General features: G+C 54.3%; 1 protein-coding gene across 1 annotated transcript in view; it reads right to left on the bottom strand.

Moving 5' to 3' along the window:
* Positions 1 to 15,954, bottom strand: part of ACSS1 (acyl-CoA synthetase short chain family member 1) — a 41,940-nt gene that overhangs the window by 22,637 nt on the left and 3,349 nt on the right. The window contains exon 2 of the mRNA XM_068525241.1: positions 11,224 to 11,320. Within this exon, the coding sequence (XP_068381342.1) occupies positions 11,224 to 11,320 (97 nt within the window). The remainder of the gene's footprint in view (positions 1 to 11,223; positions 11,321 to 15,954) is intronic.

Below are 15,954 nucleotides of genomic sequence, written 5' to 3'. Positions count from 1 at the left end.
CAGAGCTGGGCAGCTGACCTATAGCCCTGGGAAGGTCTGGAGACCAAGCTGAAGTAGCCCAGGTGTTCCCTGGAGGATTGAGGGGCCTTATCATGGGCCCTGGAACTGAGTCTGCTGGGTCCCACACTCTTGCTGCTGCATCCAGAGAAGTGTCTGATAAAGAATCTGATCCGGGTGAATCTCTTAAGTTCACTCCCCTTCCCATCCTCTCTGCCAAGGCCATAAAACTCAAGGTCGAAGAGATCCTTGAAGCCTCCCTGGGGTTCCTGGCCACAGCGGTCCAGCCTCTGCTTAAACATCACGTTGCTGGGAGTCACCCCGCACAGCACTAAACAGTCTTCCTAGAATCAGGCCAAGACCTGTAGCTGTTCCACTTCCACCCCTTGGTCCCAGCTCAGCCCTTTAAAGATGTCCAGAGAAAATCTGTCATTCGATGATAGCCCTTCAGATTCCTGAATACCCCCCACCACTACCTCACAAAGCCTTTTCGCTCCCAGGTTCTCTCGCCCAGCCCTCCATGACGCCACTCCCATTCTCTAGAAACCCCCGGGTTATCAAACGGACCCCGGCATTCCCATGGTATCTGCCCGGGTCAGAATATGGAACGCAGACCCTTGACCCCAACTCTGTATTTAACCATGTAAATGAAGAATACATTTATTTTCTAATGCCTGACAAAGGTGTCCCAGATTCAACATGAGGTCACTAACCCACTGACCATCGCCACACACAGAACAGGACTCCAACCAGGACTCTTCCATTATCACAGTCAGCAAATTAATTTTTAAAATCGGACTTTCCAGACTATCCATTTGTCCCTGTTTAATTCCATCTCAATTTCTACTCATCTTTCCAGTTCATCCATTATTTTTTTAAACTTGGATTTTTCATTTTAAGCTTTTGCTTTTCATTAGCAATCTCCTCCAGACTTAGAACACTGGAATATATGGTCAGCAAACCTAGGTCTTCAAATCACAAAAAAGTAAGTGTTATTCAAGTGATCCTGTGACCCGAGGTACTCAAAAATCACTCAAAAGCAGTTCTTGGATACTCATAACTTCTCAGACTTTCACAAACCGAAATGCTGTTTCTGTATCAAACAGATAATGCAGCCACTCAGTGACGGGTGCTCTGGGCTGTTGCTGCAGGATGCACTGGTGTCCTCCTTGCCTGCGGGATCTTCCCAAGGGACAGTGCCGTGCAGCTTTCTGAGAAATGATCTCAACAAAATGAGTTAGAGTTCTATTTTCAAGTGCCAGGAGAAGTATAACATTCGTCATGCAGGTTCTGAATAAGACATCTACGTTCGTCTGTGAGTAAACTCCTCAGGGCCGTGCCTTCCATGTGGACGCATGCAAATGACAGGCACAAATACACAGACTGGCCTCATATTCAGGGTGCTGAACACCAGCAAAATGCTGCCTGGCCTTGGGGGAAGGAAGGAGACCTTCTACAGCCAACTCTAAGCTTCAGGTGGGAGGAGCATTCATCCAATGTTAATCCGTAACCAACACGACATCTGCCCAAACACAGACAGAAGAAAGGCACCTCTGGCCCAGCTCAATCCAAAACAGGACACAGCTGGACAGCCCCAGGGGAAGTAAGATAAGCCGTGTGTGTTTGTGTGTGTGTGTGTGTGTGTGTGTGTGTGTGTGGTGCTGTTGTATTTAAGAAACTCATCCGGAATGCATGCCTTGCTTACTTGCTACCATTACTCTGGCTCTTGTGCTCATTAAATAAACACTGGCTAAGAGGCTACCTCCTTCTTTGTCCACCTGCCTCACTGAGTATGAGCTTTACTTTGGCAGGGATTTGTTCTTTGCCTTCCTCCCAGCGTCCAGAACCGGGCCTAGCTCAGAGAAGGTATGCGACAGATATCTGTGGAATGGAAAGGAAGAGCAGGTAAGCAAGAACGGACAAGAGCCCTGGCGGGCGCAGGGCAACTGGAGCCCAAGCTCTAACCATGAGCGCCGGTCCACTCCGCAAATGCCCCCCAGCCTCCTGTACCTCCTGTACCCTGGCAGGAGACATCCTGCCCCTCAGAGAGAGCGATGGGCAGGGCCGCCCCACTGATAGGCCAGCACACAGCTACTGTCCTCTGCATTTCCTTCTGCCGATAAGGGAAGGAACCCAGGGAACTGTGTCGATGTGTGCGTGGAAGGCCTGTGACAGTCACTTCTTTCCTCCAAGCCTGGTGCTGAGGGGAGGGGTCAACCCCATGGTCCAGATGCAGGACTGGACGGGATACATCTTTCTTCGGTACACTTCTCTAGACTTTGATATTCTCTTCAGCCAGCCATTTCTGGAAGATGGAGGTGGTGAGAGAAGCAAGGGCTGGCTTTCGGAAAGCGGAGCACGGCAAGGGGGTCCCCTTCTCACAGGGAGAAGCTCACCAGGCCTCGGGACCAACTCCTTCCCTCTGGCAGACTCCTCTGGCCCAGACATTACTGTAGCCACTAAATCTAATCTAACGTAATGACATGTGCTTGCTCTGCTACTTACTGCCACCGAGAGAAGAGAAGCCCAGGAAATTCAGCTGAGCGGGCTCATAACCCAAGTATGAAATTCCTCTCACGTCATGATTTGATCACGTGACCGTGACCTTGAGCAAAGGTAAGCTGCAGTGAACTATAAAGCAGCTGCCACATGTCAACACAAAAACACCCAAGCTGCCATTGCCAAGGAAGGCCCCGGACACACTCAGCGTTCACAGGAAACAAGAGCTGAACTGCCACAGCTGACACCAGGCCAGCCAGTGAACTTGCGATCACTAAACCTGCATGTTTCCTAAATTTCTTACAAAAAATAAATGTATTCTCCTTGAGGCTTTGCTACACTCTGCAGAAAGTTCTGACCTCAGAGAATTTCCCTCTCAGGAGAGTGCCTCAGTGAACAACATCTGATCAGAGATGGGGCTCCCACCCAGCTCCCCATACACCCAGGGTCTAGACTGTCTCAACCATAGAATGGCCTAATAATAGGACTACTACTAAGGTGGTCTCGAGGACTCCTGTGGTCTGAATGTCTGCAGAATCCTAACCCACAAAGATGATAAGATGATAGCATTAGGAGATGGGGCCTTGGGGGGTAATTAGGGCATGAGGGTGGAGCCCCATGATGGGATTAGTGCCCTTATAAGTGAGACCCCACAGAGCTCCCTTTTTCCTTCCACCATGTGAGGACACAAAAGGAAGGTGCTGGCTGTGACCCAGGTGGAGGGCCCGACCAGCAGGTGACCGTGCTGGCGCCTTGATCTTGGACTTCCAGCCTCCACAACTGTGAGAAATAAGTCTCTGTTATTTATAAGCCCCCCCACTCCCCCTGGTCAGTGGTTTTGTCATAGCAGCCCAAACAGACTTAAGACAAGACCAAATGTGAAGTCCTGGGCACATATAAAGGCATCCTATAAACAGTAGCTATAATTATCGCAGAATGGCAGAAAAATTAAATTGGTGAAAATTAGTGGTTCCTTAACAGCAGGAGGGAGAGTGAAAATGCCAGTTTGCTCTTGTGTAAATCTTAGGCAGCCGTGTCACTGGCTCAGGATGAATGAGAGTCACCAGTGTATTCGAATGTGGTTCGAGAATCCCTCCCCTGAAGGCCCACCTGCTCCACGTGCCCTGAGGTGGTTGTTGATGGGAAGCCCTCGTTTGGGGTGGGAAGTGGGTCTGAGGATGCATCATCCACAGTCAGGGAGGCTGCCAGCTACAGATTCCAGGCACTTGGCCATGGCCTGGGGTTCCGAGAGCCTGGAGGGAAGGCAGGCCCACCGCCATGCCTGTGCACCCCGCCCACCCGCCACCTGCCGTGTCACCCCACCGCCTCCACCAGCTGCCCCGTCTTCTCCAGCCACGCTTGCCACCCACTGTGAGCACAAGGAGCCTCCTCTCCAGGCCAGCCTCAGCCACCTGCAGGCCCACGGGCTCCTGCCTCCTCAGCCTTCCCCAACCTGCTCGTGTTACTGCCCAGAGAAGCCTCCTCCTGCCCGCCCACTGCCACCACATGCACAGTTCCTTCAATGACAGCAGGAACAGCACTGCTCTGAACCCTAGGCACATCTGTGGAGCACTCACAACAGCCCGTGGGCTGGGAGCTACCATCACGACCCCATTTTCCAGATGAGGAAACTGAGGCACAGAGGAGTTAAGTGACTTCTCAAGGCTATTCAGCTGAAAGGGTCAAGGGTCAGGTCAGGATTCAAACCCAAGCCTGGCTCCAAGGGCAGCTCTCAAAACCCACAGCTTCAGAACAACTCACACCCTATTTCAGAGGTTCCCAGACCTGAGGATGTTTGCCATCTGCCAACTCCATCGTTATTTATGTAACATTTTTCCTTGGATTGGTTTAAATGAGCAAGAGAAGTGTTCAAAGCCGCTCACTGTGGTCGAATAGAGCCTTCCGCTAATCAGGACGGAGGAGAACTGGGGCGGGGTGGGTGCGCTTTTCTTCACGCTTCAGTGTTTGGCTCCACATTCAGAACCACCTGCCCCAGGGTCCAGCTCCCTCTCATCCTAAGTCTTTCTCTCCCACTCTTGACGCAGCCCTGGTGGAACAGAAGTGACGGGTCAGACTTGAGAAAAGGTCTGCCCTCTTCCCTGATTCACGCCTGATTTCCCTTGGACCTCGGCACTGGCCTTCAGCCTGAGTCTTGTCTCCGGAAAAGAAGTTCTTTCCTTTCCAGACTCAGAGCCCCGCTGACATCGAGGCAGCCAGTGCCAACACACGAAGAAACCCAGAGGCTCCCGCGGGCTGGGAGCCCTGGGCAAGAGCGGTCTGAGGCCCCAGTCCAAGGACAACCAGCAGGGAGAATGGGGCTGTCGGCCCAGATGGAGCAAAGGAATCCACCCTCCCAGTGGCCCAGAAACCTCGCTCCAGCTTCCCAGAGGAAGTTTAACTGGATCTGTTGATGGGAAATTGCCAGGCCTCTCACCCATCCGGATCCCCACTGTTCCCAGGTTCAGATGAGGTCCAAGACAGCCACAGGGGGTCAGGAGACAGAATGAAGGGCCAGGCAGGACCCCCAACCTGGCCCATGGCCCCTCCTCTTGTACCCACAGTGACCCCTCCTGCTTCCAGGGCCCCGAGGTCCCCAGAGCCCCTCCAGCACGTGCACTTTCTGCTCCTCACAGCCCCGCAGTCACACCAGGACTCCACAGCCCTTAGGCCCACCTTGTTCCGCAGCCGTCCCTTGTCCCTCTTAGAGGCCAGCTGGAGCCCTCAGGCACTGACCTCTCCTCCCCAGCTGGAATTGCGGTTAACATGTGTCTGCTTGTCTTGGAGGTCCTGGAACACATGGCCCTACTCAGTGAAGGGGTGCGATGTCTGCACACGGACCTACAGGCCTGTCACCAAGTTAGTGCCACAGGGCAGCCCGCCGTTTACACCTTCACCACCTCCAAGATTCCACAGCACATCTCACAGATCAGACACTGCTGGGTCCAAACCCCGTTTCTGGCATTTCCAGCTGGATGAGCCTGAGAGCCCCCTAAGCTCACTGGGCATCAGGTCCCTCACTTTACAACCCAGGGTGACCGGGAATACAAACTAAGATCATAAGTGCCAGTGGCCCACACAGCAGGGGCTGCCCCAGCCTTAGGGTCAGGGCCAGGGTTAGGGTCTGGGGACCTGGAGGACAGCCAGCCCCTGGCTGGTTACAGGGAACCCTCCTGCGAGCGGGTCTTGGGCAGCAGATGGAAGGGTCCAGCACGGTGGGCACGGGGGGCTACATGTCAGCCGAGCATCAGGGTGGCCCTGCAGGGTCTCAGGGCTGCCTGCCAGGCTGCTCCTTCCAGGGGCCTTGATTTTCCACCTCAGCCAGAAGAGGAAGTGGCCAAGGAGAGGGCGGGGAGGGCGGGGGAGGGGCCTGGGGTGACAAGCACCCGAGCAGGCCTCCGTGCTGCCCCGGAGGGGACCCAGCGCAGCCACAGCAAGGCTGTCGGTCCCCCTCCCCCAACCAGGTCTGCAGCCGCCAGAAGCCGAACCACACAGCTGGAACAGAAGCACCTCCTTGAAGACTGGTCCCCAAGGGGCCAGCGCCCCTCCCCTCCGCAGGCTGCTGCCCCTCCACCTCCCACAATGCAGCCCCCTCCAGCATCCCCTGCACAGCAGAAGGGAGTTCACAAAAAGCAGGCATCCAGCTCCAAGGGAGGCGTTTGTTATGTGTGCTCCTCCGACTAAACATCCGCCAGAGGGTTCCCAGGAAAGGGCCCCATCAAGGAGGGTTGACTGTCTGTGGAGGTCATTCCTGCTGCAGTCCCAAGACAGGGCCATTCTAAAATGTGAAATTGCAAGAGCCTCAGCTTGCCCAAAAGAGTGAGAAAGAAAAATAAGTGTCACGTATAGAAAGATTCAAAGCACTTGCCAGCTTCAAAATCTGGAGCCAAGTCTTAAAGGAAAGTTAAATGCTGGCTTAAAACCAGCTCCATCCAAGTAACCCAGAGCTCCTACCGGATTCTGGGAGCGAGCACGGGAATTCCTGACCAAGCTTTGCGATCAGAGTTACTCAGAGGTCAGCAGGGGACACTGCACACAAGCCTGGCAGCCACTAGCTTCTGGTACCTCCACCGAGGGGAGCCCACCGACAAACCCACTTACCCTGCCTGCCAGGGGCCCCTGTCCTGGAGCCTCATGGTCGCCGGCCCTGGTTCACCCCAAAGCACCCCACCCTCAGCCTCACTATGTCCGTTAATGATCCTCCCCCTCAGTTGCCCTAATATTTTAATAAAGGAGTTTGCTCACTGCAAACCGTGGTTAATCTGGGGGTCAGAAGCACCAGGTGCAAGGGTCGGGGGGCCGCCTTTTAGCCGACTCCAAACTGTTCTCCTGAGGTGAGGACCTCTCCCTGAAAACCCCACCTGGCCCTCCCGGCAGCAGCAACCGCAGGGCCACCCGAGCCCTTCCCCTCGTCAAATCTGAAACCCTCTACTGACCTCCCTTCACCTGCCCCGACCTACAGCCAAATCAGACCCGCATCCACCCAGACCCAGGTCTGCGCTTTCATTCCCCTGTGCTAGTCAACACCAGCACCCAGTGGAGGAGAAAACAGGGTCAGAGAGCTGGAGATTTGCTCCAGGTCACACACAGCTGGGGACAAAGCGGGCGGGAACACAGGCCACCGCCCACCCCGCTGTCTCACTCCACAGTGGGCTGGCCGGCCCTGCCCTCGGCCTTCATCCTCTTCATCCTCGGGCCTCCCCTCCTCGGCCTCCCAGAACCCAACCCCCCAGCACTTCCTCAAAGTCTTCTCCAACGGCGTCCCAGCAACTTCCTGCTTCCTCCCGCCAGAGCCCACAGGGCCCTTCTGTGACCTTAGCAAGTGGCCACGTAAAGACACCCGGGGCCCAGGGCACGGGCCAGCTTCTCAGGAGGTGCCTCCAGGCTTCAGGCCTCGCGGCCCCTCTGCCCAGGGGTGCTGGTGTGGCTGTCCCAGACAGAGGGCCGCCCCAGGGGCTGGGCCCCATTCTGTATGCTCAGTGGGCCCCCCACGCTAGGGACCAGTAACGCCCAGTGCCTGGTCGGCTGGCCCAGGCAGGAGGCGTCCTCCGCGCCGGCCGAGGGGCTCTGAGGCAGGCAGTGGGGAGGGGGCCTGCCGTCCGCTCTGCGCCTCTGGGCAGGGGCTCCCCTCTGTGCACGCCCCGCCATAAGAAGGCCCAGCTGGAACAACTACAGAAATCACCGCCTCCAGGGCTGGACCCACAGTGGAAACTCCACTCGGCTCACGTATGGGCACATGGGGGGTGCCAGGCCTGCTCTCCCCGCTGCAGCCCAGACGCCCAGCTCAGCTGCACAGCCTGGCCATGACCACAGCAGCGCTGCCCTCACGGCAACCCGCGTTCACAGAGGAGGGCCAGGCCAGGGCTAAAACCTGCTACAGATTAATTAAAAGGTCACATCTTAGATAAATAACAAGGGCCTACTGTAGAGCTCAGGGAACTATATTCAATATCCTGGGATAAACCATAACGGAAAAGAATATGAAAAAGAATATATATGTGTATAACTGAATCACTCTGCTGTACAGCAGAAATTAACACAACATTGTAAATCAACTATACTTCAATAAAATAAATTTTTTAAAAACTTTTTTTTTAAAGGACTCATGTCTGGACCCCTGTTCAGAGAGCCTCACACGGGAGATCCTGGTTCAGAGCCTGGTGAATACTCTCAGGCCGCTCTCTCCTCTGTCCTGAGCACAGGAACACCGGGACCAGCCACAGTGTCTGCTCTGCTCCACGCCCTCTGCCCATCCCCAGCTTGGAAATCCCTGGCCCAGAGCCCAGGCTCCAGGCAGGCAACGGTCCTGAACCCCTGCACCACCTGCCTAGAGGACAGGGATTTGTGTTTGTCCACATCCCCATCGCCAAGGGCCTCTAGAATCTGTCTGCTTAAACTGAATGTGAAGGAGCATCTTGCGAAATAAGCACGTGGACGGCTGGAGAGAACTGCTCCCAGTGCTATCTGGCTGCACAGCCTCGGGGAGCCACCCAGGTTATCTGTGCCTGCCTGGCCTCTGCAGCCCTGGCCTCGGAGGCCTCAGGCGGTGCCAGGGGGCCCAGGTTTGCAGGCCTGCTGGCTCACTGGGGAGAACAGCTCCCTCAGGTCGGTTCTGAACACACCTCTGGGCAGAGGAAGGCTGGAAATCGGCTGGGCGGCCCTCTGGCCCTGGCTCCGGCCTCAGGTCACAGGCTGCCCTCTTCCCCGGGAGACACGTGCAGGCCATCCCAGGCTGACCCCAGCCAGCAGAGGTCCTGCCCCTTCACTTCCCATCGGGGAGGGAGCACCGCGCCTGAAGGACAGACCCCAGCCCACGAGGCTGTCCTTCTCCCAGAGCCACGCAGCGGGAGCCAGCACGAGGTGCCCCACGCGCTGCCTAGCGGGCCCCTGAGGCCTCGGCCCGTCTGCCAGGGTGCGCCTGGGAATTGCCGCCAGCCAAGCAACAATTGCAGGCAGGGTGGGGCCGGGATGAGGACACTCAGCTGCCCCAGGGTTCCCAAAGCTGGTCCTGCCAGGCCTCCCCCACCCTAGGGAGGTGCAGCTGCAAATACACCCCAGTGCTCAGAACCTTGAAGAGAGCAGACAGCCCACCCCCAGGCAATGGCCCAACTTCCAGAGCAGGAGCAGGGCGGTGCCTGCAACCCAGGAGAGCGGTTCGGGAGCATCCTTGAACACCAAGAGCAGGTTGTAGACACGTGCACGTTTAGGGCGTGTGTGCGAGGGCGTGTGCAACACACGTGGACCCACATATCATTAGGGTTTGGGACAGGAGTGGGTTCACGTTACAAGCTCTCTGATGATTCTTCAGAAATGCATCTCTTCAGAAGAATTCAGCAGACTCAGGAGGGAGAGGCTCTGGGCACCTGAGGACTGAGATGGGTCCCCCAAGCTTAGGACAGACCAGGCAGGCGTGGTCCCCGGGAATCCACCTCCAGCACCCCAGCCCGGGAGAACCATATCCCCACGCAGTTTCCTTCAAGGGCTCAGCCCATGGGTCTGGAACTTGGTCTTCAGGCCGCCAAGGCCTGTGACCATCCTGGGGCACCTTGGGTGCCACCATGTGAGACACTTGGCAGGAATGCACTTTATTTTAGTGGCAGTTTGTATGCTGGCAGGACAGCCAGGACCAAGTGTAGGCAGCTCTCCCCTGAGACAAGAGGAAGAAAACCTCACGTCAAAAACCTAACGTGACCAGGAAAATGATGAATCCAAGTCCCTCAAAAACTAGCTGCAATTACAGACAACCCATTCACACACTTCTCTTTTCCCTCAAACAGTAAATAACAACAGTCACCTGGCACTAAGACCGGCTGAAGTTTGTAAAACCATTTCTTCAGGCTGAGCTTATTTATTTTTAGAGAGAGAATAATAAATTCTTTGCCTGTACTTACAGGTTTATACCTTGCCCGGGGCTGCTCTGCAATGGAAATGAAGTTGTACTTTGTTTTAACGAGCTGGCTGCGGTCCTGAGACCCCCGCCCAGTTACACACACACTCAGCAGGCCAGCCGAGCGGCTCTCAGAGGCCTGACGCGGCCCAACCCCAGTTCCGGGTCCCGGTCCACGGGAGGACTGGAGAAAATTAGCCCATAGCTGAACTCCCCTTACCTCGTCCACCCCCACCCATAGAGACTTAATCATAGATCAAGTCGGGCCAATAAGGGTGAAGAACAGCAGGGCGGCTTGTCCATTAGAGCAGTGCCCCCAACTCCAGTGTGCAGGGCCCGGGGGTCCCAGGCCACGATGCTGCTGATCTGTGGACCCCATGGAGTCAGGAGGATATCTGTCCAGGGGACCCAGGTCAGCGCAGTAACTGCCAGTAAAGGCTGAGAGGGACTGTGACAGCCGAGGGGTATTGGGAGCAGGGGAGGGACAAGCAAGGCAGGGCGCACTAGGAGCCACGGCAGATTAACAAATGCCACTTTGCTCCATCCAGAAGTTCAACTGTACACAGCTTCCCCAGGCTTGGTGCACTGGGTCTGTGATAAAACCTGCGTCTGAAAAACAAGCAGGAAACCAGGGGTCCGCGGGGTCAGGACCTGCTCCTCTGAACCCTCCTCCTGAGATAGCGCTGTAAAGGTAGGTTGAAGCTTGAGCAAAGGCGTTTTCCCGCAGGGATGCGGTGACAGACCAGAGACCTCTGAGCAAGGCAGTCCCGGGAGGGGGCAGGGCTTTGAGAAGGCCAGCACCTGCCCCCAGACGCCGGGTCCGCTCAAACCCCCCAACACACAGGCTTGGCATACAGAATACGTGAAGAATTTATTTAAGGAGTCACAGATACAAATATCAGGTGTAGCCCCTTTTTGTTTGTTTCATTTTAGCCCCTTTTTAAAGACTCAATTTTATTTGTCGTGCCACAGTCATAAGCACACTAAGAGGGGCTGCTTTTAGTTACCCCAGCGTGTACTTTATTCAGTCCATGCTCATGTCTACTTTTCCTGAGACCAGAGAACATTTCCCAAGTGGAAACACGGCCCCTGATACTCATATAACCCCCCCGCCCAGAACAGGTCACAGGCACACGGGACTGCACCAGGAGCCTGCCCTGTACCTTGAACGTTTGTCATATTTGTTTCTGAGGACCCAGTTCCTCCCAGGGGAATCTAGAGACAACAAGTATTGCCCAGGTAGGCAAGGAGGCCGGGGCTCCTCCTGTCAACAGCCCAGCAGCAGCGTTCGATGCTGACGTCCAGCGCGACAGAGGCGCCCTCCCTCAGGGGACACATGGTACCTGTAGGTGATCCTCACTTCAGTTCCAGGCTCATCCCGCTCCCAGATCAAAGCGACGCTCTCCGGGGACTTCCGAACGTGCTGATCCAAGCAGTTGACTGCACAAAAACAGGTTCATGGACATTACACTTGGTGCCACTGGAGTCGGAAAGGGGAGAGTCAGGTTTGCAGTGGTTTGCGCTGCTCTCACTGGGGTGGACCCTTCCCTCGTCAGAGGCGGGTTTCTACTTCCTTGCAAGGAGAAGGGTGACAGAGCCCGCAGAAACGAGGTGGTCACTACACAAAGATGACCTCGCAGGTACAGGTGACCCCTGGGAATGCTCTGAAGCAGGTGCTTCACACCAGGAGTCCCAATCCCGGCCCCCACCCAGGGGACCCTGACCCAACTGGCCCCGTGGTTTTCAAGGCTCCCTGACGGTTCTAACGTGCACGGCCAGGGCTGAGCACCGCAGGCTGGGCTGTGGGAAAGAAGACTCGATGCAAACAGGGCGCCCCGAATCAGTGCGCGTGCGTGGGGTGGGCTCTCGTGTGGTGGAGGTGCGATCCAGGACAAGGGCCCACATGCCTTCTCAGGTGTCCAGCCAGCACCCTGCCCCAAGAAGTGATGCAATGATGGCAAAATGCCTTGCTAGTTTTCCGGGAGGCTCTGCTCCCCCTCCCTCCATTACCCAAGCTCGGGTCACATGAGTGCCCGCAAAAACAGTTCAGTTGTGCTGGTTTACCGTCAACCTGAAGATTAGCAGGATCATGTTCATTGCTAACCTCTTATTCACTACAACTGGCTGGACTTCAAGGTGAGCCTGGCTCTGGCCGGTTTGTGCCAGAGCCCCTTCCAGCCGGCCCTCGTGGCCTGTTTTCATTACGCACTTCCCCATCAGCAGAGGAATAAATACCACAAACAGCTGTGGGGGCAGCAGCCACTGCCCACCTGGTCTTCAGGGTCACCCGCATGTCCAGGTACATAAATTTTTCTTTTTTTTTTCTTTCTGGGGCAGTTACTGTCTTCTCCAAATCAATCTCCTCCTACATAAATGGGAGATGCACCCACTGCTGCATCTAACTCACAGGGCTGGGTCAGAATCAGATGGAAGGCAATGCTGAGGTGCTACCACAGGAGTACAAGGTCAACTACCACCTGATAATCACCCTGCTGCGAGTTACTACAAATATTTCCTGATGGAAAACCATTCTGACAAAAGTTATGGGAGGCCCTCCCCATAACAAACTACGTGATTCCCATAATCCTCAACAGGGTGAACTCACATGAAAACATTTACAAACTTTAGCTTGTGTCTGTGTGTGTCTCTGTGTGTGTGCGTGTGTGTGTGTATGTATCACATTTTCCCCTCTCAGGTTATTTTATCTGTCATTTACTCTTATAAATTAAAAAATTTCATTTCAGCTTTCTGGCTCCTAACAAGTATATAAATTATACCTCAAAAAATTTAAGAAATAAAGATAGACGTCATGGGAAAAACTGCTACTTACACAGGAAAGTTCTTTGAATTGCTAGAAAAATAGAAGAGAAAAAAATGCCAAAAAAATAGAAGAGAGGAAAGCAAGAAGACAAACTGAGAAGGGGCTTGGTGGCAAAACCTGGACTTACACAATAAACCCAACATCAATGTGTGTGTCAGTCTGGTCCAAAGTTTAGAAATCAAGAGTTTTCACACTAAAACCACGGATTTCTGGCTTCTCTTGAACAAGCAGCAGATGAGGCCATACCCTCGCCTGGCAGCTGAGGTGGTGACCACTCTCAGCAGGGGTGGGTCCCGTCCCCTCCCCTCACTGGCCTCACTGGCCGTGCCGAGCCTGCTGAGGGCCTTCCTGCCTCGGGGCCTTTGCACAGTTTCACCCTGCCCGGGGTTCACCATCCCACCCTCACCACTCCTGCCCTGCATCTGGTGCCCACCCTCCCACAGGTCCCAGCCTACACGTCCTCACTCTATTATGGAGCACTTCTCTTCCCTTGGACCTCATGCCTCCCAAGCTCTTAACTCTTCCTGCGATGTATCCAACTTGCTGCCCCTCTGTGGGCAGGGGCTGGATGCCCTGTTCCGGTTTGGACACCTGCAGCCTGACCCAGGGCTCAGAGCAGAGGAAGCACCTAAGCTCTGGATGACGGATGGACCTCCCAAGTCCCTGAGCTGGAGGGCAATGTGGGGTCTAAATGACACCAGGTTGGCCCCATGCCCAGGGGCGGGAACAGACCTCTTCTCGTCTTCATGGCTTAGTCTCTCAAGAAGTTTTCTTTTTGGTCTAAATTAGGGCTTCTAAATTCCCCCAGGATCCCCAGAGGACTTATGAGCATGTAGCGAGGCCCCACTCTAAGTCTCTGGCTGGGCAGGCCGGGGTGGGCCTAAGCATTTCACTTCTACCAAGATCTGACATGATGCTGTGGTCCAGGACCACGCTCACACTGGCGGACGTATGCACACGTGCACTCACGTCTACCTGGTATGTATATTCCCGATTCCCGGGGGGCTTTCCTTTTCCAATGGGGACAGGAGTACTTAAAGACCCTTGAGAGCTCTGTAAGACATCTGGCCACGCCCCCACTGGATGGCAGCCTGGGGTCATGGTTAAAATCATGCTCTAGAGCCAGGCCGCCGTCCAATCACTCGCTAACCGCTAACTGCAGACTCGCTTGTTTATCTCTAAACAGCACCGCTAAATCTCACTCTTCTAATCCGTGGTGGTGGTAATGGTTCCGGACTCTAGGAGTCACGGTAGTAATTAGATGCCACTGGAGTTTTCCTGCCATGGGGTCAGATGGTGTGGCTGTGTCCCCAAGGGAAACACAGTTCACAACTGCCGTGGACAACACTCAGATGACACAGCGCCCAGAGAAAAGCACAGTGCAGGGTCTGGGGCGACGTGGCTCTACAACGCCATGGGTATGTTGGCTCTTAACACGTATGCATGGCTCCCGCTATCGCCTCAACAGCAGAGAGAAAAACAAAAGAGGAAGGAGGAAGGGAAGGAAACTCTTACATCCCCCATTGTTAAAAAAGTCTCCACCCAAAGAACTGGGCAGTGGGACAAGGAAATTTCCTTTCCAAGTACTTCCAAGAAGAGTTGGGCAAGAAGAGAGTGCAATTTAAGGATTGGCTCAAACCCGACCTCTTATTTCAAGCCTTTTCCAAATTTCCCAGCACACAATGATCTCTCCCTCCCACCACACCATTCAGCGCTCACTCATCTTCCCAGCTCTGCTAAACCCTCCCCCATCTGGGTCAGAACGTCCCTGCGGGCAGAGGCCACGTCCCTAAGATTCCTTCAGCACAGGAGGGGGGCAGGGGATGGCAGAACACACTTCCTAATTCTCCCCTTAGCAGCTGTAAAAACCTTGAGAACGTTCCCCAGTGTGGATCTGCTCCTTTACTGATCTGTGGTCCGTCTCATTAGAATGCAGGCTCCGAGGCACCGGGGCATTTTCTGCACCATTCACCACCAAACATGAGCTGGAGCCTTTATTTCCACATCTGTACAAGGGGGCCACCAGACGCTTCATGTTGGTGTCACAAGGATGATGTGAGATGAAGCATCACCTCATTCACCTAAGGGCAGGTCTGCACCCAGGCCTGGCACGGCTCTGCAAGCAGGTAAGCTGATGTGTGTCGCGGGTTTGGGTTTGTTTTTAAGAAAAGGTGACGAGAGGGTCATCATTTCCATCATAAACATGTACACACAAAGGCAGGCATTTTCATTCAACGAACTCTTGCTGGTTGTTTAAATGCATCCCTGCCCCTCCCCACTTTACAGAAATTCAATTTTACTCCAAAGAGATAAGGGAGTTAATAGTCACAAAAGAATTCACAATAGGTTTTCTTTAAATAGAAAACCTCCTTGGTACAATTTGAGGTATTACATCAGTCACAAAAATTGTATTTGCCAACTTTCCAGAAGCATCTGCTATTTAAAGTAAGTCGCGTCTCTAACAACTGGGGAGGATTCAGACTTTTCTGAGGGACGCTCCTTCTGAGACCTGAGGTCACGTGTCCACTTAGAGTTCCTTGAAGGACCTGAGAGAGCTACTTCAGTCGCTGGAAGGAAGTGCAACCCAGGAGGCAGGCTCTTGCCATCTCAGTGTGTCTGCCATCTGAATTATTCGAGGCACGTCATGAAGAGGAGAGAGCTACAGCGAAATGGTTTCCACTGCTGCAAGGAATGTTCCCAAAAGCGTCCAAGGAATCTCTGTGTTCAATGCTTAGTTAACAACAGTGTCTCTATACCCGAGCTTGAAAGTAAGAATAAACACACTTGTTTTTTAAACTCAGACTCAAAGGAGAGTTTAGTTTTGTGTTTTGAAAGCAATGCGTCACTACCCTCCAGTTCTGCACTTGCAACTTCCTGACATCTCAGGAGTTTATACCCAAGGAGCAAAGACGTCTGTTGAGCCCTACAAGGGAAAGAGCCAAACTTCAAAAGCTGGAAAGAATCCTTTTCAGAACGTGGCACTGCAGGGGTTGCTGGCTTTACCTCCCCCACCCAGGGCCTCTGACACCACAACCTACCCACTCCTACAACAACGGCCTGGCTCTCCCAGGATCCAAGACGGGCTTTCAGAGCCACGTCGGCCACGTGTGTGCCCTCCCCAGCCACCTGTGTGCCCTCCCCAGCCACCTGTGTGCCCTCCCCAGCCTGCTTCCTGGAACAGGCAGGCTGATCAGGTGGAAACCCCCATGGTCCGGTTCAGAGGAAGCACAGCAGGCTCAGCAGCACAGATGAA

The sequence above is a fragment of the Eschrichtius robustus genome, chromosome 16 (assembly GCF_028021215.1).
Source record: "Eschrichtius robustus isolate mEscRob2 chromosome 16, mEscRob2.pri, whole genome shotgun sequence".
Lineage (NCBI taxonomy): Eukaryota > Metazoa > Chordata > Mammalia > Artiodactyla > Eschrichtiidae > Eschrichtius > Eschrichtius robustus.
Note: the sequence above shows the minus strand (reverse complement) of the source record. Positions and strands in the feature narration are given on the sequence as shown.